This window comes from Eulemur rufifrons, chromosome 6, assembly GCF_041146395.1.
Source record: "Eulemur rufifrons isolate Redbay chromosome 6, OSU_ERuf_1, whole genome shotgun sequence".
NCBI lineage: Eukaryota > Metazoa > Chordata > Mammalia > Primates > Lemuridae > Eulemur > Eulemur rufifrons.
In genome coordinates, this window is record NC_090988.1 from 65,937,857 (window position 1) to 65,963,124 (window position 25,268).

General features: G+C 35.9%; 1 protein-coding gene across 4 annotated transcripts in view; it reads right to left on the minus strand.

Annotated features, from left to right (window-relative positions):
- SOX6 (SRY-box transcription factor 6) overlaps positions 1 to 25,268 on the minus strand; it is a 678,732-nt gene that overhangs the window by 80,933 nt on the left and 572,531 nt on the right. For 3 of the 4 annotated variants that reach the window (XM_069471178.1, XM_069471179.1, XM_069471177.1), the window contains 3 exons: positions 16,599 to 16,748; positions 10,441 to 10,624; positions 7,253 to 7,440 (listed from right to left, as the gene is read on the minus strand). In XM_069471178.1, the coding sequence (XP_069327279.1) occupies positions 7,253 to 7,440; positions 10,441 to 10,624; positions 16,599 to 16,748 (522 nt within the window). Of the gene's footprint in view, positions 1 to 7,252; positions 7,441 to 10,398; positions 10,625 to 16,598; positions 16,749 to 25,268 lie in introns of all 4 variants that reach the window. The other variant, XM_069471181.1, reaches the window with a different exon arrangement.

Here is a 25,268-nt window from a genome sequence, read left to right on the forward strand (position 1 = left end):
ACAACTTAGTGACTACTGTTTTAAGTGAGAATGTATATTTTTCAACTCATTAATACTTTCTTGTCTATGCAAAGAAAATTTCTGATTCCCTAATGATTGCTACTCCTCAAAGAAAATTTCTGAATACTTAATAGTTAATGGGGGGAGGGGGTTATTAGCTTTTTCACCACATATATTTCTGTATTATTAGAATTTTTAGTAAGCATATATTACTTTCAATTGAAATCTAATAATTAAAAATAATTTAAAAGACTGAGTTCAAAAAATCACTGACATGCTTCTCAAACTAATTTTAAAATTAATCCTTGGAAATATTGTGAAGTGGGACATGGTCCCTGGTACGTGTGCCCATTCTCTTTTGTTTTAACCGAATTTCCCCCTCGGTATCCCTATGCCTAAACTTGTTCACTTAACCATGTCACAAAACAGAATCTTATAAATTTATTCACATTAAGATTAAATTTGTTATTATTTAATGGTGTTTTCACTGAGCAGATGACTATCTCAGGTCAAAAAAATAACTCTGTGTTTGTCTCTAATATCAGAGTGGTAGAAGAGGTTTGGAGGTAAGGCTTTTCTTCTCTTGTAGCCCTGAAACCATACTCTATACCTAACTGTCCACTCAGGCAGCTGTTAAAGAGGGGCTCTGCCTTGTGGGCCCACTGCCAAGGTTCCAAAATGGGATGGGACATTTACTGGGAAATGGGGCACTTAGAGAGCAAGAAGAACCAGTGACTGGCATGTACATGATTAATCCAAAGTATGCAAAAGTTTATGGCTTAGCAGGCACCAAAAGACCTATCAACATTTTATTTATACACACACACATACATGTGTGTGTATTATTTTTTTATATATTTTTTTATTTGTGTATATACTTTATATATTTTTTATTTCATATATATAACATATGTGTGTATAATGTTAACATCAATAAATCAATGCATTGAGAAATGAGGGTAAAGTCAAATTCTTTACTAAAGTTTGGGAAGTCAACACTCTTTCAGAGCTAAGCTTCCTAATCTTCACAAGGGTTTTGTTCACATATATGCTTTGAGAGTTCCATCATTCTCCTATTCCCATAAACCCCCTCCCAGCCCTCTGTACTCAAGTTGTCTCCTAGTGTGAGGTTGATTCTGCATGAGCAATGGCTCTGTATGCCACTCTAATAGGTTAAATTGTACCTCTAGAAAGATATGTCCAAGTCTTAATCTCTGGTACCCGTAAATGTAACCTTACTTAGAGTCTTTGCAGATGTAATCATTAGGGTGAGTTCTAAATCCAATGACTGATGTCCTTATAAAGAGAGAGAGATTTGGAGACACATAGACACACAGAGAGAGAAGGCAACTATGGAAGAGGGAAGCAGAAATTAGAGTGATGCAGCTATAAGCTAAGAAATGGCAAGGATTGCCAGCAACCATCAGGAGCTAGAAAAAGGAAAAGGAGGATTCTTCTTTAGAGCCTTCGAGGGAGTATGGCCCTGCTGACACCTTGATTTGGGATTGGCCTCCAAAATTGTGAGAGAATAAATTTCTGTTGTTTTCAGCAACCCACTAGGAAACTAATACACCCACATTCTCAGACTGTTACCATCACCATACCTTTTGAAAATAAAACACAGGAAAACAAACACCCTAGTTATGGCTATACGCAAAGGCATGAATAAGAGCACACATGACCACATACTTACCTCATGACTTCTTCCACATGCTAATTTAAAAATCCATGAAAAAGACAGAAAGATCACAAATTAATAATCTAATGACACATCTCAAGGAACTAGAAAAGAAAGAGCAAACAAGTCACAAACCCAGCAGAAGAAAAGAAATAACTAAGGTCAGAGCAGAACTAAATGAAACTGAAAAAAAGAAAATAATATAGAAGATCAACAAAACAAAAAAATTGGTTCTTTGAAAAGATAAACATAATTGACAGACTGCTTTGGCAAGACCTCTTGCCAAAATTGATAAACCTCTTGTCAGGCACAAAAGAGAAAGGACCCAAATGTACACAAATCAGTAGCATTCCTATACACCAATAACAGTCAAGCTAAGAGTTAAACCAAAGACTCAATACCATTCACAATAGCTACAAAGAAAATAAAATACTTAGGAATATACTTAACTAAGGAGGTGAAAGATCTCTATAAAGAGAACTACAAAACACTGACAAAAGAAATCCCTGATGATACAAACAAATGGAAACACATATCATGCACGAATCAACATTGTTTAAATGTCTATACTTCCCAAAGTGATTTACAGATTCAGTGCAATCCCCATCAAAATACCAACATCGTATTTCACAGATCTAGAAAAAATAATTCTATACTTCATTTGGAACCAGAAAAGAAACTGAATAGCCAGGGCAATGTTACGCGAAAGGAACAAATCTGGAGGTATCACATTACAGACTTCAAACTATACTACAAGGCCTTAGTAACCAAAACAACATGGTACTGGCACAGAAATAGAGACATAGACCAATGAAACACAACAGAAAACTCAGACATAGAACCATCTACTTACGGCCAACTGATCTTTGACAAAGCAGACAACAATATATGGTGGGGAAGAGAATTCCTATTCTATAAATGGTGCTGAAAAAACTGGATAGCCACATGCAGAAGAATGATCCATACCCATATCCAGATCCATATCTCTCACCACGCACAAAAATTAATTCAAGATGGATAAAAGACTTAAATGTAAGGCATGAAACCATAAGAACTCTAGAAGAAAATGTTGGAAAAATTCTTCTAGATATTGGCCTAGGCAAAGAATTTGTGAAGAAGACCCCAATAGCCATCACAACAACAAAAATAAATAGAACTTGATTAAATTAAAAATCTTCTGCACAGCCAAGGAAATAATAAACAGAGCAAACAGACAAACTACAGAATGGGAGAAAATATTTTCAAGCTATATATTGCTATATATAGCTGATAAAGGGCTAATAACCAAAATCTACAGAGAACTCAAGCAATTTCAGGAAGAAAAAATCAAAAAACCCATTAAAAAGTGGGCAAAAGACATAACAGAAGTTTTTCAAAAGAAGATAGACAAATGGTTAATAAACATACGAAAAAATGCTCAACGTCACTATCAGGGAATTGCAAATTAAAACCACAATGAGATATCACCATACTCTAGTTAGACTGGCTTTTATTAAAAACTCCAAAACACTTTTTAATTTAATCAGGTCCCACTTATTTATTTTTGTTGTTGCTGTGATTGATTTAGGGGTCTTCTTCATAAATTCTTTGCCTAGGCCAATGTCTGTTAAAGTCTTTCCTACATTTTCTTCTAGAATTCTAATCATTTCACACCCAAGGTTTAAGTCTGTTATCCACTGTGATTTGATTTTTGTGAGAGGTGAAAGCTGTGGGTCCTGTTTCAGTCTTCTACATGTAGCTATCCAATTTTCCCAGCACCATTTATTGAATAGGGATTCTTGTTCCCAGAGTATGTTTTTGTCTGCTTTGTTAAAGATTAGATGGCTATATGAGGATGGTTTTATATTTGGATTTTCTGTTCTGTTCCACTGGTCTGTGTCCCTGCACTTGTGCCAATACCAGGCAGTTTTAAGAACCATAGCCTTGTAGTATAGTTTGAAGTCTGGCAAATTAATACCTCCCATTTTGTTTTTATTGCTTAAAATTTCTTTTGCCATACGGGGTCTTCTCTGATTCCATACAAAGTATATAATTATTTTTTCTATATCTGTGAAAAATGATGTTGGTAATTTAATAGGGATTGCATTAAATCTGTAGATCACTTTGGGTAGTACAGACATTTTAACAATGTTGATTCTTCCGATCCACGAGCATGGTATGGTTTTCCACCTATTTACATGTTCTGCAATTTCCTTCCTCAGTGTTTCATAGTTCTCCCTATAGAGGTCCTTTACCTCTTTAGTTAAATATATTCCTAGATATTTTATTTTCTTGGCTGCTATTTTGAAGGGTACTGAGTCTTTAATTTGGTTCTCCGATTGACTGTTATTGGCATATATGAATGCCTCTGATTAAAGCTTCTGTACAGCCAAAGAAACAGTCACGAGAGAAAACAGACAACCTACAGAATGGGAAAAAAATTTTGCATACTACACATCAGGTAAAGTACTGATAACAAGATCTATTTAGAACTCAGGAAAATCAGCAAGAAAAAATCAAACAACCTTATCAAAAAGTGGGCAAATGACATGAATAGAAATTTTTCAAAAGAAGATATAAGAATGGCTAACAAACATATGAAAAAATGCTCAACATCCCTAATCATCAGGGAAATGCAAATCAAAACCACAATGAGATATCACTGAACTCCAGTGAGGATGGCCTTTATCAAAAAGTCCCAAAACAACACGTTGGCGTGGATGCGGAGAGACAAGAACACTCATACACTGCTGGTGGGACTGCAAACTAGTGCAACCCCTGTGGAAAGCATTATGGAGATAACCTTAAACAGATTCAAGTAGACCTACCATTCGATCCAGCAATCCCATTATTGGGCATCTACCCAAAGGAACAAAAGTCATTCTATGACAAAGACACCTGTACCCGAATGTTTATAGCAGCACAATTCACAATTGCAAAGATGTGGAAACAACCCAAATGCTCATCAATTCATGAATGGATTAGTAAATTGTGGTATATGTATACCATGGAGTACTACTCAGCTGTAAGAAATAACAGTGATATGACATCTCTTTTGTTCTCCTAGAGAGAGTTGGAACCCATTATATTAAGTGAAGTATCCCAAGAATGGAAAAACAAGCATCCCATGTACTCACCAGAAAATTGGTTTCCCTGATCATCACCTAAATGCACATTTGGGAATGATACCAATTGGATATCAGACTGAGGTGGGGGGTGGGGGGAGGGGATGGGTGTATGCCTACATGATGAGTGCATTGGGCACCATCTGGGGAATGGTCACGCTTGAAGGTGCTGACCTGGGGAGATGTGGGATGGGGAGAGGGGATGGAGGTATAACTACATGATGAGTGCGATGTGCACTGTCTGGGGAATGGGTACGCTTGGAGCTCTGACTCAGGGGGATGGGCGGTACATGGGCAACGTATGTAACCTGAACTTTTGTACCCCCATAATAAGCTGAAATGAGAAAAAAAAAAAAAAAAAAAAAAAGCACTCCAAAACACTAGCTGCTGGTGAAGATACAGAGAGAAAAGAACACTTATACACTGCTGGTGGGACTGAAAATTAGAACAAACTCTATGGAAAACAGTATGGAGATTCCTCAAAGAACTAAAAGTTAACCTACCATTCAATCTAGCAATCCCACTACCTGGTATTTACCCAAAGAAAAAGAAGTCATTTTATCCAAAAGACACCTGCACTCAAATTTTTATTGTAGCACAATTCACAATTGCAAAGATGTGGAATCAACCCAAATGCCCATCAGTTCATGAGTAGATTAACAAAATGTGGTATATGTATACCATGGAATACTACTCAGCCATGAAGAAGGATGACTTAATGCCTTTTGCAACAGTATGGGTGAAACTGGAGACCATTACCCTAAGTGACTATCTAAAGAATGAAAAAACAAACATCATATGTGCTCACTATTAAATTGGAATGAACCCATGGGCACACAAGTGCATAGAGGGCTGTATGACTCAATGGAATTTCACCAGGGGGAAGGGGAAGGAGGGGATGGACAAAAACCTACCCGACGGGTACAATGAACACTATCTGGGTAACAGGCACACTTAAAACCCTGACTCAAGCATTACAAAAGCAATCCTTGTAACCAAAAACATTTGTAGCCCTGTAATAATTTGAAAAAAAAAAAAATCCTTCTAGGAATTGGGTAAACTATAAATTTTATTCTGATGGATGGAGTCTTTACAACGGCATCCATGCTAGAATTAGCAAGAACTGAGACAAAGAGAGGTCTCTTGGCCCTGACTTCAGTATATTATATTTGCAGCCTTTACAGAATAAACATACGAATGGAAATAATTTTTTAATTTGCTCTAAAACTGTTACCAAAGACATTGCCCATTATGCCACTCATTTGTTCCTATACAGTTCCCATGTTTTTTTAAAAAGAAAAACTTAAACAATTTAGCATTGGGAAAGTATTTTCACCTCTTTAAAAAAAAATGGCATATTTCATTCTGTCGGCTAATCAGAATTTTTCACCCAGTCCACTACAATAGCTTCTCTACTGATCTGCCTGTTTCCATTCTTAACCTCCTGTAGTTCATTCTTCCATTAGTAAACAGAATGATCCTTTTATATGTAAATCTGATCGCATCAATTCCCTGTATAAAACCGGTCTGGGGATTCCCATCACACTCAGAATAAAATGAAAAGCCTTTCCAGGGTCTACTAGGTCCATGCTCTGCCCCAGCCTATCACATTTTCTTCATGTCCCCCTGCTGTCCCTTCTCTCGTGCCACTCTTGCCACGCTGGCCTCCCTGGTGCTGGTTCTACCCCTCTAAGGGCCTCTACACTTATGGTTCCTGCTGCCTGGAACTCAACGTCACTTCCTCAGAGAGTCCTTACCACCCCATCTAACATAACAACCCCATAATTCATTGTTCCCTTACCTTGCTGCTATTTTTTTTCTCATGGTATTTATTCACCTCCTGAAATTATAATTGTTTATTTCTTCATCATCTGTGTTCCCCTATTAGAATGCAAGCTCTATGAAAGTAGATATTTTTATCAGATTTGCTCACTGCTGTAACTCTAGTGCCTAGAACAAAGTCCATCGCAGAATAGGCACTCAATAAATAATTTGCTGAATCACAAAATAAATAAATGAATTTTGTAAATTGCTTTGTTATGTTTTTTGGCCTGGTCAATAGGAAGCTTAGTATTAAATTCAATGGTGAGTCATTGTAACTTAGCCTTTATTGTGAGCATATGTGTGTCTTCCTTTTTTAATATTCTGATACTTTATTCTTATTCTAATACTATCATATAGCCCCTTTATTATAAGATACATCTAAATATTTCAGAATGTGACAGAAAGACACACCAATAGACAGGTAGGTTGGGTGTCTGGGAGGCAACTCATACAGAGTGGAAAAAGATGTTATTTGTTAATCATTTACCATTTTAAATGTGATACATGACAGATCTGAGTAAAATACAAGACAGTCTTCAAGCTGGAAGCCTGAATCTATGGCTTCAGATTGATGTTTGGAAGCCTGGAAAGAGCCAGAGAGTGAGCCAATGGGTCCCGCAGATCCAGTGAAGGAAGGAAGTTTTACCTTTTCATTCCTGCAGTTGTTCAGCCCCATATTATTCATGGAGGACAGTTTCCCATCAACACCATGTGGCTGTTGCTGCTGTTGCTCCCGTTGGATCTGTTCTCGCATCTTCCGAGCCTCCTGAATGGCTTTCATCACTGTATCCTGATCCCCAAACAGAGCAGGGGAGTTGAGACTGGACAGGATATCTGCATACACAGGATGCATTATTAGAGGCTTGTGAGGTTAGACTCTTAAAAGGCACTGCTACTATCCCTGTAGAAAACTGCATTCCCTGAACAAAGAAGGGAGACATTTGCTATTTAAAAAACTGTACAATACTACGCATAGAGCATACAAAGCCAGGGCACCCAAGCTGTGCTGGTTTTTTTCAGCCACTGGAAGAAACCCCAGCATTCTTGTCTATCTGGGTTCTGCCTACTCACCTCCTCACAGATGAAGGTTTCTAGATTTCTGTTGTGTACATATTGTGGGAAGATATCTGTTCTTCCTGTATCTACAATGAGCATGCAATCTTGCCTCTTCTGTGCAGGAGTTGTGGGAAGGAAGGGGGCAGAGGGTAGGGAGGAAGCAGAGAGGTTTGTCCAGGCTACTCCATTATATTTGGTGTGCTAATGCAGGAAAGCTGTTTCTGGCCTAGCAGAAAAAATCTGTGAGGCTACATGCGTACTTTAGTGACATCTGCATCTGTGTGTTCATATGTCCACTGTTGGAGAGAGTGGGCGGAAGGAATACACCATACTCTCCATTCCCCAATTGCTGGCTGGTTAATGAAGCATTCTCATCATGCTGCCTCAGTTATTTACCAAGAGAATGACAACCCATTCCCCACCCCCAACTTGAACACCCGCTGCTCTCATCTCCCTGCCTTCATGAAAGTGAGGCTATCTGTGTGAGAATGCTTTTCACATAAGTACAAAACTTCAAATAAAGTGAGAATAAATATTTGCTTCCATTGCATTCCATGCAGCACAGAGGGAAAAAATTCAAAATTAAACTGACTAATTTTCCAACATATCTTGCATTTCACTGTAGGTAAGAATGAATAAGTTTTTCCAATTTTAGGCAAAAAGAGGGCAATTATTTAATGATTGATAGGTTTAAGCTGCTGTGGTAAATTTTAATGTGATCCACTTGTTTGAGGCCTGGTATGAGCATTTCAGAGCGCGCGTGTGTGTGTATGTGTGTGGGTATGTATACACCTCACATAGACAGGACAGATGAAACCAGATAAAAATCAAGCTCACAACATACGTCTTGTGAGTGCAATGTATGAACATATGCATTTGAGTGTGGAAGAGATTCCTAAGGCTATCTGTGAAATTTCTGTTAAGTCAGTCAATTTTAGGATACAGAAAACCCACAGCTTTTGTTCTGTAGCTTTTCTGATTACAAAAAGACTATTTCTATCCAATATTGTCTGGACAAGAGTTTTGTTCAAGTTCGGGTGCTATTACTTCAGTCTGTTTCTAATTAATGATCTAGGAATATATTCTGCTGAAGTAGAAGTTTCCTAAGAGCAGGCTTTGTAACATTGTCATCTTTGCCCCTCATGATGCTCAGTACAGCAGACAAACGCTTTCTAAACAAAATTCAGAAGTGGATTATAGAAGGATCATTTCAAGATCAACTCTATAACTTATGTTGTTCTTTTTTCCTTATTTCATAACTTCCAAAAATCCAGCCAAGTGATATTCCTCATATTCACATGTTAGAAATGATTCACTTCTGTCTTCTACATGGATACCACTGACTTGGGGTGAAAACTTCTGGGTTCCTGGAAGAGGCATCCTGACTCAAATTGAGAATAGGCTGCTACAGAGATCCCAAAGCCCTAAAAATTTCAACGACGAAGATTTACATCTCACTATCAGATGTACTTAGACTCGGCACAATTCAGCAAAAATTCCAACTGTAAGTTTATAAAAAGAACATTGAATTATGTGTCAGAGCACCTGGTTTCTAGCCCTGGTTCTGCTCATTAATAGCTACAGGAGTGTGAGCAAGTCATTCCACCTCTAAGAACCACAGTTTAGTTGCACAATGAGGGTAATACTAATACATGATTTAACTCATAAGATTATTTTGAAAAATCCAATGAGATAAAATAGAAAAGAGTGTTTTAAAACTATAAATGGCTATACTTACACAGTTTTTTATCTGTTGTAATAAGCATTTCAGACTTTAGGACTCAATAATGCAAGAAATGTAATTTGATGAAGAAATGCTAGATCTTATCCCCTTTGAATCTCTATGTCTTTATTTGGAAATTAAGAGACTTATAGAGTATAAAAAACACTAATGTTAATACTTATTTGGCACTCTCTTGATGACAGGTGCTTTCACATTTATTGTTTCACTCCATATATATATAAATGTAATGATATTCATTCATTCCAGTCTTTTAAATTTGAATGCCTTCTAAGTGTGAGACCCTGTGCTAAGAACTTTGTATGTATTTTTCCCTTTTAATTATCATAACAACTTATGAGCTAGGCAATACTATAACCCTTTCAGAGATTAGGAAATTGAATTTAAAAAATATTAAATAACTTTCCCAGGGTAACATAGCTATTAAGTGAAGGCACTCAGTCCAAGCCTGTCTCATAACAAAGCCCTTATTTTTTCCTCCATATTTTTCACATGGGGGTGTGAATTTTCCTAGAGATATTTGGAAATATATGGGGGAATGCAAGAAGCCAGAGGATCATTATGAGATATCTTCCTAGATAGCAAAGTTATTTTATATGTTATTGAAGTGCGTCATTCATATTTGTTTTAATGTAAAAGTAATATGGAATAAGATGTAAAAATCACATAAAGAAGATATACAATTTCAAATAAATTTTAGCCCTTTGAAAAGCAGCTTTGAGGCCAGGTCCTTAGGTCCTTGGAAAATTACTTCAGCAGCAAAACACTGACCAAATACAGAAATTTCTAAGCCTATGATTGCTAGATCTAACTCATCATCATCTAAAGAACCTATCTCAGCAGGACTTATATTATGACCATTTCCAAAAGTTCTGATCACCCAAGATACTAAATGGGGTTATGTTTCAGTAGAAAAGATAAGAGTATCATCTTTTACTAAGGAACACTTTGGAAATAAGGATCAGTCATCACTAAACAGGTTTGCTTTCTTTTACCTAATTCATAAGTCTCTTCCTGGTGTTGACTTTTCCATTTACCTAAAGAGGATCCTCTTCCCAGGCTTCCTCCAATGGGGCTAGGGATGCTGCTTTTGTTTGGCAGAGTGACAGGGCTGGTTTTGCTGGCTGGGAAGAGGCTCTGGGTAGGAGATGTTGGGGACTTTACAGGCTCTGCTGTCTTGGGTCGGGATGAGAGATTCAGAGGCTGTGCTGCTGCTTCATCCTACAAGAGTTTAACATAAATAATTATTAAAAAAAAAAAAGACAAATGAAGCACATTATCACTTAGTAAGCCACAGTTATTTTACACCTCAGAGACAATGCCACATTCTCCTACAATAATAACAAAAGAAGCTAATTATCTACCTCCTTGAAGATTCATCGGAGGAAACCTCATTAATTTCCCTGTGTTATGCTTCTATTTACATTAACTGTGTAGTTGGATCATTCTTTTTGCCAAATTAAAATTTGAATTAGCTCACATTACAGCTTAATTTCCTAATGTGTTTTCAGGGATCTAAATTAACCTAGGGCATTTACAAAGAATTATTTAAAATTTCAGCAGCTCTGTAGTGCTTTTGTGTTATTTTCTCCAAAAAGTTCCTATAACTATAAATAGTCTCTGCAGCTAATTTTTTAATATATATTTTAAGTCTAACAATTGCAAGTGATTTAAAAATGGAAACATGGGAAGCCTTCTGATCTGCTAGGCCCCTGCCCAGGGAGCCGCATGCCACAGCATGGCTTCTATGTGGCTTTCTGGGTGTGGGCACTCTTTATGGTCTATATTCTGGTCTCTATCCATGTTTAAAATTAATTTTTACAAAGATCAAGTATACATTATAATTATGTTTTACATACCATGCTATATGCAATTTATTTTTCATGTTTAAAGTGATGTCTCTTTATATTCTTTGCTGCATATATTTAAAGAATGTCTATTTTAAGACACATGTCCTTCTAGACGGAGCACAGTATTCAAATACCTGGCTTGTAACTCTAGTTTATCCGGGAGCTTGAAAGCTAAGCTTCTTGCCTTCATTTTGTCTCATTTATCCTGCCATAAAATATCCGTAACAACACTTTCATCATTCTAGAAATTTAGTTGTAATATGAGCATATTTATTTAAATGTTCAGTTTTAAGATCTGCATTATTGTGTTCTAAAATAAAATTGTCAACAAATATTAACTTCCATTTTGCTTCTGAGAAGGCACAGAGAACTTGCTTTTAATGTTACTGTTTAAAACACATAATAGAGTTCAGTAACAGAATAGTCTCCCCCTCAAGAAACATGAGACCTCATCAGGGTTCAATTTCTTTACATGTAAAAAGAGGGCCCAATACTAGATGATTGCTAAGGTCTTTTCCAGTACTAGTATCATTGATTAAGGGGGAACAAAAAAAATGCCAGAAAATACTACTTGGAAAGAAGGATTAGAAAGAGACAACAAAAATAACATGAGCACCAAGTATTGTACTAATCATGTTCACATATATTAGCTCATTTAACCATTAGTAACTCTATGAAGCTAGGCAGTACTATTCTAAATTTACAAATGAGGAAATGGAAGTCAAAAATGACAAATGACAGAACAACAAAAATCACTTGTCCAAAGCCATGCACATAGGGACAAAATTCGAATTCTAATTTATTGGACTCCAAATCTAACGCCCCTTTTCTACTAAACTATAGAGAAAATAAGTCATTTGTTTGATAATGTAGTGATGCCCTAGGTTTTTAATTCTTTTTACTTGTCTTAGTAGGAAATGGGCAATCTGTCACATCTATGTTGCAATGTACTTTTATCTATATCTGGATATAGGACAGGTTTTTCAAGATACACAGTTATATCCATTATGATTGTCAAAATTATCTAACATACTTAATTGCAATTTACCTCCCTTTGCTCTTAATTCAAAAGATATTTAGACTAGTTAGTTCCTTTACTCATATCTAAATAATAGGAAATCATGTTACATATTTTGTTAGTTTTCCCCACGTTTCTTTTAATTGGGGTTCACTGACCTTCTAAATTATCTAAGTTTTGAACAGACATTGCTTCCTCAATTATAATTTTCTGTTCCTTATTCCTCCTTCTGGGGTTCTAATTGCATATATTAGGTCATTTGATATTGACCCACAGTACTGATCAGTCTTTTTTCTATATGTTTCATGTGGATAGTTTTATTGTTATGTCTTCAAATTCACTAATCTTTTCTTTCAATGTCTAAGCCATTGCTAAACCCATCCAGTGTGTTTTTCATCTCAAATACTGTATTTTTCACCTCCAGACATTTGATTTAGGTTTTCCTTATCTTGCCTTACCATGTTCATATTTTCCTCTATCTTCTTGGACATATGAAGTTTATAACCATCTTTTTAAATATGGTCTAATTTCTTACTTATTTTTATAATTCAGTGATTGCCACTTTCACCAACAATGCCACTGGGCATGAGCATCACCTATCAAATCCCAACGGAGTGAATTTGTTTTCTCCATGGCAGAGCTAATGCTGGTCCTCATAGCCTGCCCCCACCTTACATAAACTTTGTGCTAACGGAGCCTATGGATAGGAGATATAACAACAGCCCTAGGCAAGAATGTCACAGACTCACACTATCTTACATATAAGAAGCATAAATATTTTCTCAGATTATATATGCCATTAGTCAATTTCCAGAATGCATAGTCATTTTTGTCTATTTTGTCCTATCTTATAAGTGCTTTTTAGGGAGCAGATTTGTTTACCTCATTTGGCACTAGTTGGAATTCTCCTATAATAGTTGTTTTTACTGTCCTATCTACTAATTCCAACATCTGTGGCATTTTGGGGTCCTTTTCTATTGATTGATTTTTCTCCTCATTATTCACATTTTCTTGCTTCTTTGAAAGCCTGGTAATTATTGAGTGAATGATACACATTGTGAATTTTACATTGTTGGGTGCTAGCATTTATGTATTTCTTTAAATATTTGTGAACTTTGTTATGAGATGCAGAATAATTTGGTCCTTTCTGGGCTTACTTTTGAGATTTGCTAGGAAGTTCAGAACAGCCTTTAATCTATTAATAATTTGGCTCCACTACTGAGGTGATATCATTCTGGGGACTCTATTTGATGCCTCACATGTCAGGAGATCTTTCCTCTTTAATGGGAATGCAAACCATCCCAGGCCCTCTATGAACTTTGCAATTGCTTTGCCTGCTACATTCTGGTGTTATCCCTTGACATCCGGTAGTTTTGTCACATGCATGTGTTGATCAGTACTCAGCTAAATATTCAAGGGAACCTTCTGCAGATCTCCAGCACTCTCTCTGTGTGCACCTCTCTGATATATAGTACCCTACTTCATGAATTCCATCTGCATCAGCACTCCTGAACTCTAAAGTTTGTGTCTCTACTCAGGGAGACTGCCAAGCTTCCTGCATAGTTGCCTGGAAACTCCCTCTAGACAGTCAGCTGGAATAATTGTAGTGCTTGCCTTGCTTGCTCCTCTCCACACAGGAATTGCTATCCTGTACTCCTATTGTAAATATCTAAAAACTGTTGTTTCATATAGTTTTGCCCTGAGTTTTAGTTGTTTAAGCTGGGAGCGTAAATCTGATTCCTGTTTCTCCCTCATGGCTGACAACGGAAATCCTCTAGATGTTTAATTAGGATCTCTCTAATATACAACTAGATATTTCAATCACAATCACTAAAACCACTACACCACCTTCTTTATTACTGTAATTAGCAGCAGCAGCATCACTACCTCAATGGAATACTAACTATTTACTACAGGATGTATTATCTCATTTAAGAATTGTAGTAATAGGCCGGGTGCGGTGGCTCACGCCTGTAATCCTAGCACTCTGGGAGGCCGAGGTGGGCGGATCGTTTGAGCTCAGGAGTTCGAGACCAGCCTGAGCAAGAGCGAGACCCCATCTCTACTAAAAATAGAAAGAAATTATATGGACAGCTAAAAATATATATAAAAAAAAATTAGCCGGGCATGGTGGTGCATGCCTGTAGTCCCAGCTACTCGGGAGGCTGAGACAGGAGGATCGCTTGAGCTCAGGAGTTTGAGGTTGCTGTGAGCTAGGCTGACGCCACGGCACTCACTCTAGCCTGGGCAACAGAGTGAGACTCTGTCAAAAAAAAAAAAAAGAATTGTAGTAATATTAACTCCCATTTTACAGAGGAGAAAACTGAAGCTAAAAGAAATTAAGTAGCTTACTCAAGGTGACATAGCTAGTAAAAGTGGTAGAATTGATATTTGAACAGAAATATTCTGACTTCTGATGTTTACAGTTATAGTAGATAAAAAATTCTAGGGGGAAAAGGATACATAAGACCATCTATGTTTATTTTAGTTACTTCGACAAAGTTTTCCCTATGTCATGCCTGAATTTTTAAAAAGTGGTCATATTATATACAGAGATAAAGCAATGACAATAAAGACAAGCATGATAGATTTTGGTGACCACTCTTCGTTCAATTAGCAAACTATAAGATCATTTTTGGTACTTCTTTAATAATAGCTACATTTTTAATTTAAAACATTTTGCTTTATGTTTTGGTCTATTTTTATCAACATATACAATAAACAACCTAATAAATTAAAGGAATGTTTCTTATGTTATTAACATAAAATATGGTCAAGTCAAATTATACAGAAAACTCCCTAAGAATTTTCATGTGGTCAAGTGAGTAATAAAATTCAGTTGGCCCACAGAGATGGAATGGTAAAAGCAGATATAAACTCTAATTTAACCAAGGAACATTTTACTCATCCAGTAAAGACTTGGTTTGGTACAGTTCCAGTTGGCCAACTTAGTTATAAAATAACTTTTTATGTTAAAATATTTAATACTCAATAGCTCAAGTCACTGTTGTTTGATATACTCATATTCTAACATCTATGATTAAGCAAAGTGCCTTGGTTTGAGTTGTAGTGTTCTGACTCTTATTCACAACACAAACTCTGGGAACACAAAATAGTCTCTGTTTCCATAAGTAATTCTGTCTTACGAAATGTAAACTTCCTATTGTCATATCTCAATATTTCTAAAAACAAAACATAAATGTTCATCTATTTCTTTGGAGAATCTAAAATAATGGGTGATATTAAATTAATTCCTCTGGGTGGTGCATGGGCAGAACTATCTCTCTTAATGATATTCACTTTTTTAATCTTTGGCATTAGGGATCCATTTTTTAAAGGTCTTTCTGAAATCTCAAAATTCCTATATGCAAATTTTAGAAAACAAAACATTTTCAGTGATTGTATAGCATCCAATGTTGAGTTTTGTTGGTCTCAGCTGTTTCCCATGTGATGATTTAATAATTGCAAAATTTCTGCAAATGCAGTACTTTTGTCACATTACAATAAGGTGTTATACCTCTCCGAGTAGATAAGTCAATTATACAAAACAATTGTTTCTCCGAACTGTTTGAATTTGGTAATTCAATATAGAGAGCAAATGCAATCATAAAAACCAACCAGTACCACCTACAGGTACCAGCTGCAGCACAAATTGGAGTGGCTCATCAATTCCCCTCTGTTGCCAAATATCTCCTGGCTGCCCAGTTTCATGACACTGAAAATTAGGAGGAAAGGCATCTATTAACGTCCCAGCCATAACTTGGGAAAGCCTGTTTATCCTATCAGAACTATATAGCATCAAAACCATTATTAGGCAATGACAACTCAGAGCCCACATTTATAACTAGTTTTGAAGGAGAGACCTTCACCAACAAAGCATATAAAGTCCAGCATTAGATTCTTTTTCTGTCCCCTTTTTTAATCTAAGGTGTCAAGATCCTCCTTCTCTGGCACTATAAATTGGCTCTCTATCTGTTTAAGGAACATGGAGAGAAATGCCACAAGCCTATGACAAAGACTGGCAATAAAATCATGGCCATTCATGCCAAGAAACATTAAAAAATAAAAGCCAGAATCCAAAGGGGAAAAACTCTTGAGAAGTTAGTTTGCAGATTTAGGTAAAGATTTCACAATATGGCACATTGTTATCAAAAGGGAAACACCTGTTTCTCAGTGCTCAATCATGAAATTTACCATAAAGAGGGACATTTTGGGGTTCATTTATATTGCTATGTTTCCTGCTGTTTATTCCCAATACAGCCTGATTCACTACCTTTCTTGTGAAGCTACTTTCCAAACTGGTTCCACAATCCTGCAAAGCAAGTACCTTAACTTGAGTTACAGGGCTGGTCCCTCTCTTTTCATTTTTTATCCCAGTAGGTGAGACTGTCCCTGCTGTGTTTGGTGGCTGTGGAGTTGATGGCATCTTTGCTCCAGGTGACACCTGCATGCTGGCCAGCTGTGCGGCGTAGAGCTGCTGCAAAACAGGGAAGACAAACATTGATCTCTTTAAATGCAGCTGAAATGGAGTTTCAAAAAAACTTACCGTATTGTTAGATAACTATTTCTCTAACAGCCTTGCAGTTCTCTTTCACTATTTTTTAAAGAGGAAAATAAAAGAAAGCAAATACTATAACAGAAAGAAAGAGGCCTTATACGGGAGCCACGGTTCTTTACCTGGTCAATCTAGCAATAACTTTATGACCTGAAACCCTTAAGCTCTCTGGAACTCAGTTTCTTCAATTGTACAAAAAGAGATTTGACTAAGTAGTCTCTAAGATGCTTTTTAGTCTCTAAAATCTTTATGAAAAGTTCTTTAAATGTCTGCTATGTACATTAATGTAAATCAATGAGTAAATGTAAATTAATATTCATGAACTAAGAAACTAACCTGAATTCTTATTCTATGATTGCTTCTTTCTATAGCACCCTGTTCTCTTACTCTGTTTGATCATATCAATTATAAGTTTGGAAGTTGTTTTTAATGTTTTCTGTACTCTACATTGTTGACTTTCTTTTTTTCCAAACTCTTTGAGCTCTTTCATATTAGAAGCTTTTCTGAAGTGTCTGGTGTTCATTGACTGTTTATTCATATATAAGAGTGAGGTACTCAAAACCTGAGTGGAAGGTCTAAGTATGGGGTCAAACTTATTAACTGATTGGGCTTTAGCATAAAGTAATGACGCACAAAGTCAGCTTTTTCATTGGGGAATTCCAAATGTCAGTATCTATAGGTTGTTTCTCTTATACTTTAGACTATTTTCTTAGAGACAGATATTAAAATTCTTGCCTTGGGTGAGGTAAAGCCTTGTATGCCATCATTAGGTGAGCCAAGTAAGAGAAGGTAGCTGAGGGATCTCACTGTCTGGTCTATCATGTAGACTCCCTGTTTTCAAAATGGCACCATAAGTCATTCTCAGCTATGCCTGATGTTCCCAAGACAAAAAAAAAAAAAAAAAAAAAGCCTCTCAGGTTCAATTTCTCAAGCGAATAAACCTCCAGAGTCTTCTGCCAGGTTATGTGCTTGTGGAGGGGTGAGGGCGAGGCAGGGATGGTAGTTACCAAGTTGCATGAGGTTAGGGAGGTTATCATCTTATATCTATTTTCAATCACTCATCCTGTCTACAGTTCTACCTCTTACAACCCTGCCTTCAATGATACATGATGCCTTCAATTCCTAAGCATTTCAAAGGTTCAGCTTCCAATGGGGCTTGATTCATTTTGGCTTTAAACACTCTTAAAGATTATGTATCAGCTTTCTCTTTTCTGCTAAGACAGTTCTAACTCATCTATCCATTTCTCGTCTTCTAATTTTTTTTTGTCTTCTCTATTTCTACTTGAAGGCTTACACCTATAATCCTTAACTGTTGATTTATTAGGATTTGGATGAAACTGGCAATAAATGAATGTATTAATCTGCTGTAGTTAACCAGAAGTCAGATACCCCAATCTTAATACTATTTAATGCTTGAAAACTTCATTCAAATATTTTCTTTTCTTCTTATAATCAAGATTAAGCCATTACCTTGATGGTCACATTTCTATCATAATAAATAGAAAGCTTCCTAGTTCATCAACCACAGAGAAAATAGCTCAAACTTTGCCACATTAGTGAGGGAGAAAAAACAGGTGGTTTGTATGTAATTTACAGCATTACTATCATTCATATGGACAAATAAAAAAAATTACAGTAATCAAAAACAGACCTTTCAGCACATGTAATTAAATGAAAGCTTAATAAAGAATAATTTGCAAGAGCCAGATGTGCTTATGTCATGATTGTTGCTTTCTTTGGAACAATTTTTCTAATATAACAAGCCTCTAAAGAAATTAAAGTTTCATAATTCTGTATGCAATGACTCAGTGGCAAGAAAAATTTACAAGTAAGAGTCAGTCAAATTGCTAGAACTTAGGCAAAAAACAGGCCATCTTTTTTGTTTCCTTTTTACTCTGTTATATCCTTTCCCTTTGAAATTCATCCAGGTGTCTTCAAAAGGGGGGCAAGTCAAGCTTCTGAAAAAATTCTGCTTGGGTTAAAGCAGTGAAGAAAGTTTTATTCTGAATGGAATAAAGATGAGTAAGAGTTGAAAAAGTTTTAGATATATATTACTATAGCTGGTATCCTAACCAATATATCCTACTATTGAGTATTAAAGAGTCATGAAATCTCAGAGATGCATGAATACTTCGACATCATTTATGCCATCATTTTACCTCACTAATTCAAAAGATCAAAAGAAAGCCAATTTTCCTCAACCTTGAGTCCTTCAGGGAACTTCAACTACTGAGAAATGCAGAAAAAACAAATTTTTGGAAACAAATCTATTTTTAAAAAAGCTAACAAAATTGAGTGATTCTTCAGATTGATTGACTGATACAGTTGCTTTTTAGAATTAGTGTTAGTTGTTTCCTCTAAGGCTCTGATAATCATTTATTTTATGCCCCTTTCCAGTAGGTTGTACCTAAAAGAGGCAAGACCTAACAAACTCTGCGATTCCTCGGAGCTGGTTCTTGTGACTTGTAGTTACTGATACATTAGAGGCAGGAAGAAGTATAGCCACATCCCATAAAACTTACAGAGCTGGGTAAACTGGACAGTATGGTATCAGGTAAAATTTAGTAGAATGAGCCTGGAAATAAAAATCTAAACTGGAATCCGATGAAAAGATAGAAGGTACTCATGGAAATTAAAATATTCATATTCTGTCTAACAAAACATATTTTAGCTATAAATATCTTCTCTTCAGATTGAAGATTTTAAATTTGATTTGGATAATAAGAATGTCATTCATTGAATAGGTACAAGCTTACAAAACAATTTCACAGCTTACCTTGTAAGCTAACATCAATTGAATGTGTTCTATGTGCAAGGATCTGTATTAGGAGCTGAGGAGGATTCAAAGCATATAGCTCTAGAGAAGATGTAAAATATAGATCCTTAACACTTCACCTTTCTTGTGGTACTTATCACTTTTTTAACTTTGTGTTTAGTTATTCACATAAATCTTATCATGCTTGATAGACTGCAAGCTCATTGAAGACATGATGAATCTAATTATTTTTGAATGACTGCATCAAGAATGGTGCCTTCATGTACTCACCAGAAAATTGGTTTCCCTGATCATCACCTAAATACAAATCTGGGAACGACACCAATTGGATATCAGACTGAGGTGGGGGGTGGGGGAGGGGATGGGGGTATGCCTACACAATGAGTGCATTGCGCACCATTTGGGGAGTGGCAACACTTGAAGGTGCTGACTCGGGAAGGGGGGGTGGGGAAGGGAGGGATATATACCTCATGATGGGTGCAATGTGCACGACCTGGGGAACAGACACGCCTGGAGCTCTAACTTGGGGGGAAAGGCGGTACAGGAGCAACGTATGTAACCTGCAATTCTGTATCCCCCATAACAAGATGAAATACAAGAAAAAAAAAAAAAAAAGAATGGTGCCTTGCAAATAATGGATACTCAATCAATATTTTCTGAATTAACATACTATATAAAAACATTACATGTTAGGAAGGAAAGATAGTGTCTATAAATGAGGCAATATAAGTGGTACATGATTATATTCATTATATGTGCAATTTTATGGTGCAAAGTTTTAAAAAAGGAAAATAAATTCAGTCCAAGTTAAATTATATTGTTTCATATAAATGATTCATTTGAAGTAATTTGTTAAAATGTTGACTAGAAAGTTGCTCAGTAACTACTAGCTTCATTAACCTATCTTAAACTTTTCTAACACAAATTATACTGTTTGAGCAATAACTAAGGAGTATTAACCAATTTTTCTTCTCAATCTAGTTACTTATAAATTCAAAGTTTCTTGAAATGCTATTGCATCCTTTTTTGAAAGAATATAAACTACTAGTTATTCTAACCAAATAGCTTTAGTTAGAAAATTTCTTTGTAGACTAACAGTTTAGGAAGGAAAAAGGTTAAACTCTGATTAACTATTACATAAGGGTTTACAAAAATGTCATGCCACATAGGATTTGCAGATCATAGTTCACAGTCATAATGATGATAATAATGAATATTCATTCCTAAACACCAATGAGGTTTAAAAAAGTGAACAGTATAGTACAGCTTATAAAAGTCTCAGCCAAAATCCCATAAACATTTAAACTTTGGTAAAGACTGTTTTGTAAATACAGATTTTTCCATCTCAATTTTGAAAAAGTCTCAGTGGTTGTTTGGGATATTGAATTGTTTCTTTACCCAAGATATATAAAAGACATGCAGTCATACATTAAAAATGAGCCCAGCTAAATATTTTATCAAAATTATGAAATTACTCATATTTTAAAGGAGCACTTTAAGCATTTTAATCATTAAGAAATGATTTTACTTTATGGCTAAAAATGTTCCACATATATTATTAGCAGCTTTAATAAAGTAGTTAGCATTAAAATTTTGGTTAACTGAATAATGACATACTTACCACATATATAGGCTAGTCTGACCTCATTATGCTGATGAGTTGAAATCTAGTGAGCAGAAGTAGCTTGCCCAACATTGTATAATTCGTATTGAGCTAGAAGCAGAACTCTCTAGGTCTCTCTCCAACATTACCATAATATACATCATTTAAAATAGAAATGGATATATGATAAACCAATATTTGTAACTTTCAAGCACGTTTCCAGCATTGATGAATTTGTTCAATGATAAATCTTTATTAAATACTTATTAACTAAACATTGTGCTAAATACTGGAGGTACAATAACAAGCAACTCAAAAATGATCCCTGCCTTAGTGGATCTAACAAGAGAAACTGACATTAAATAAATGCTTTGACAGTAACTACGAAATTAATTATGGTTAGGATAAGTACTTAAGAAAGAAAAGTACAGAACGTCAAGACACCATCTAACAAAAATATTTAATGTAGTCTGGAGGACCAGAATAGCTTCTCTAAGGAAGTAATATTTCATGTGAGTAAGAATTATCCAGGTGAAAAGGTTGATTAAGAACATTCTAGAAAGAAGAAACAGCAAGTATTATGGCTCCAAGGTAGAAAAGAAGCTAAAGTTTTTGAGAAACTTAAAAAAGACCAATGTGGCAGGACTGTTGAGGGAGAGTAGAGTGGCATAAGTGTAGAGAGGGGTAGGGTTTCTAGGCTTGTCTCAGTTCATTTGGGCTGCTATACCACAATACTATAAACTGGGTGGCCAATGAACAACAGAAATGTATTTCTCAAGGTTCTGGAGGCTGGGATGTCCAAGATGAAGGCACTAGAAAATTCAGTGTCTGGTGAGGAGCCACTTCCTCATCTTTTCACTATAACCTCACATGGTGGAAAGGGTAAGGAATTTTCTCTCAGGCCTTTTTTATAAACTAATCCCATTTATGAGGGCTCCATACCAATGACCTAATCACTTCCCAAAGGCTGACCTCCTGACACCATTACCTTGGGAGTAGGGATTTCAACATATGACTTTTGGGGGAATACAAATATTCATCCCATAGAAAAGTCACATTAATAATTCCAAAACTTATCCCAAGAAGAAAAGCATTTAGGAAGAATGATAAACTAAAACCAGAAAACACAGAATCTTTTTCATGTTTTATCACTAACTCATTGACCAACATTTTAAATAAATTTGATTACGAAAGCCTTGACCTGATCACTATGCATTATATGTATTGAAACACTACTATGTACTCCATACATATGCACAATTATTAAATGTCAATTAAAAAATAAAAATAAATTTTTAAAAATTCCTATGAAGACATCACAAATTCACAAATAAATACATCTAATAGTATTTCCAGAGTCTGTGTATGGATACTGGCCTTAAAAATAAGTCTTTCTTGCATTTGGATCCTAGTGACACTTTAATAACCAAGCCTGCTTAAATCCAACACAAAGCAGTAGGTCCTACCAATCAAACTCAGCCTTATGGTAAAATTCTTAAGTATCTACCAGTATACATACTCTTCTATGTCAGGACCTAAGAAATATATTGTGTCAGAAAGTCATGTTATACCAGTATTGTATTTGGGAAGAGAAGCATGTTTTGCCCCAAGACAGCCAAATTAATGTCAAATTATAATGAATAATGTCACAGTGTATCTATACTTACCATAATATGAACTATATATTTTTATAATTGCTTTCTATGATACAATCATGTAAGATCTCTAATGGAGAGTGCCACAGAAAAAAAGTACAAGGCCTTTTCTCCTCATAATCACGTGACTTTCATGTAACCACATAACTAGTCATCCAATCATCAACCCTATTCATTCATTTGTTAATTCAACACATATTTAGTGAGCCCCAAACTCCCTCAGTCACTGTGCTATTTTATATTTATTATTTTGTTTAATATTCACAATAATTATATGAGGTAGGAATTATTATCCTTTATAAAGGTAGTCTCACTTTTAACCCCATGTTATTTCTGCTTTTAAAATTAAATTGTTTTAAAAAGCTATACAGTGAATCATAATGAAACATATTTCCTGTTCTTAGCCAGACAAGGATCATTCATCGGCCACGGAGAAGAAAGATTATGATGTGACTGCTATTCTGATCTCTCAAATAGCAAACTATATTTTCAGATGGCTTACAGCTACTCTTTCTAAAATGACATTTCACAATCTTCAGATGGATAAAGAAGAGTTCATGGTACTACTAGCCACTTTGAAGGAGTAAGGGACACAATTTTGATCTAGACAACTACCTTCTCCAACTAATCTTTGAGCCATAGTAGAAAACATCTAAAAATTCAACCCTAGTTTAATAGACTGATATGGTAAAAAGAACTATACAAAGTATAGGAAGAAATAGAAGAACTTGATAAAATAAAAACTGACAGGGGCTCTAAATTGGTACCAGTACACGCCTGTATATGGAAACCAACAGTGAAAAAGGAGGCTCAACATTGCACACTGAATTCTTTTCGGAGCAGATTCTCCTGTGATTTGCCATTTCAATTAGGAATGGCATTTTAAGGAACCTGTGAGAATCTGGCCCAGAGAAAGAAAAAAAAATGTTCTCCCTCTAATACAACCTTCCTATTGGTACATAATGAAGAAAGGAAGGAAAAGAAAAATACTATTTTATAAAAATAGATTCAATAGGTGCTACTGAAAGATGTCAACTCATCTTTATATTTATCCCCACCTGCTATGGTTCCACAAAACATCTGGGAACCCCAGGCATAGCTCAGTTACCCAGGTTAACAGATCCTATCTTTGTATACCAGACACCATTCAAGGGGGTAATGGGAGAAGTTGGAGAAAACAAGTAGGGTAGGGAGGCATTCTTAAGGAAATGTCATTATTTACTTGATTGATGCTGCCAAACACCAGGACCCAAGTTTAGTTTAATTCTCCAGGGATACCCTGGGTTTTGTTACCTTCTCAAAATAATGTTGATGACTATTCTTCTGCCTACCAAGCAAGGCATGCTATAAAGCTGGACAAGTTCAGCTGTGAGTAGGTGGAAATGGAGACAGAGGTAATTAAACCTCCTGATTTAATGCTTGTTCAGCACAGAGAAAAAAGTGTGTCAGCAACAAGTCATTACAGACTGAAGGAGGGGTGAGGAGAGAACTTGAAAATAATTATCTGAAAGAGATCACAAATACTTTTACTTCTTGTAAACCTCCAAAATCAACAAAATGACCCAGGAAATATAGCAGTGATTTTATGGAAAGAAAAAACTGAAGTCCCTGTTTTCAGCACAGAAGGTTCTTGTTTGTCTACACTCCTAATATTTGACACCAAAGGAAAGTGACTGTAGGGATAGGAGGTGAGAGAAAGAATAGCGGAAGAATTACCACTCCCACTCCTACATATTAGATGAATTTCCAAGTCCATCTCCTTGCCCCTCCTGCATATCTTTGTATTGCACTATATTCTCCTTTCTTACTAACTCTGTCATAATTCTACTCATCTTTTGAGTTTCAATTCAAAAATCACTTTCTCCTTGAAGCCTTATCTGACCACTGCCACCTTTGTGCTCCCACCATATCTCATCCTTTATCCCCATGCAATTTATGGAATTTCTTTTTTTTTTCCCCCTATGTCTTTCTCTCCCACCAAATTCTGAGCTCCTTAAGGGAAAGACTGAGCCTCATTTATCTTTATGTTCCTAGCACTTAACATAATGCCTGACATTTACCAGATAGGTTCTGTTAACACTGGCCATTAAAACTCCTTGATTTCCATTCTTGCCTCTATCTTCTTGGAATTGCTATCATTTCTACCCACACCCTTTATTAGTATACTTTTCCTCACACCCTCTCCAAAAGGAACTCCAGAGATGGAGGTCATCTTTCTCTGTTTCTGTCTTCTTGAAGTTATAAGCATGTGGGTTCACCATGTAAGGCACATATTTTCTTACAAAGAAACACCAGTAACCAGAAAAAAGAACTGTGAATGTCATCTAATCCAATCTCTTTGCTTTACAGATGAAGAAAGCTCACATCTCCAGAAGGAACACGATTTGCATAAAAATATCAATGGTGAG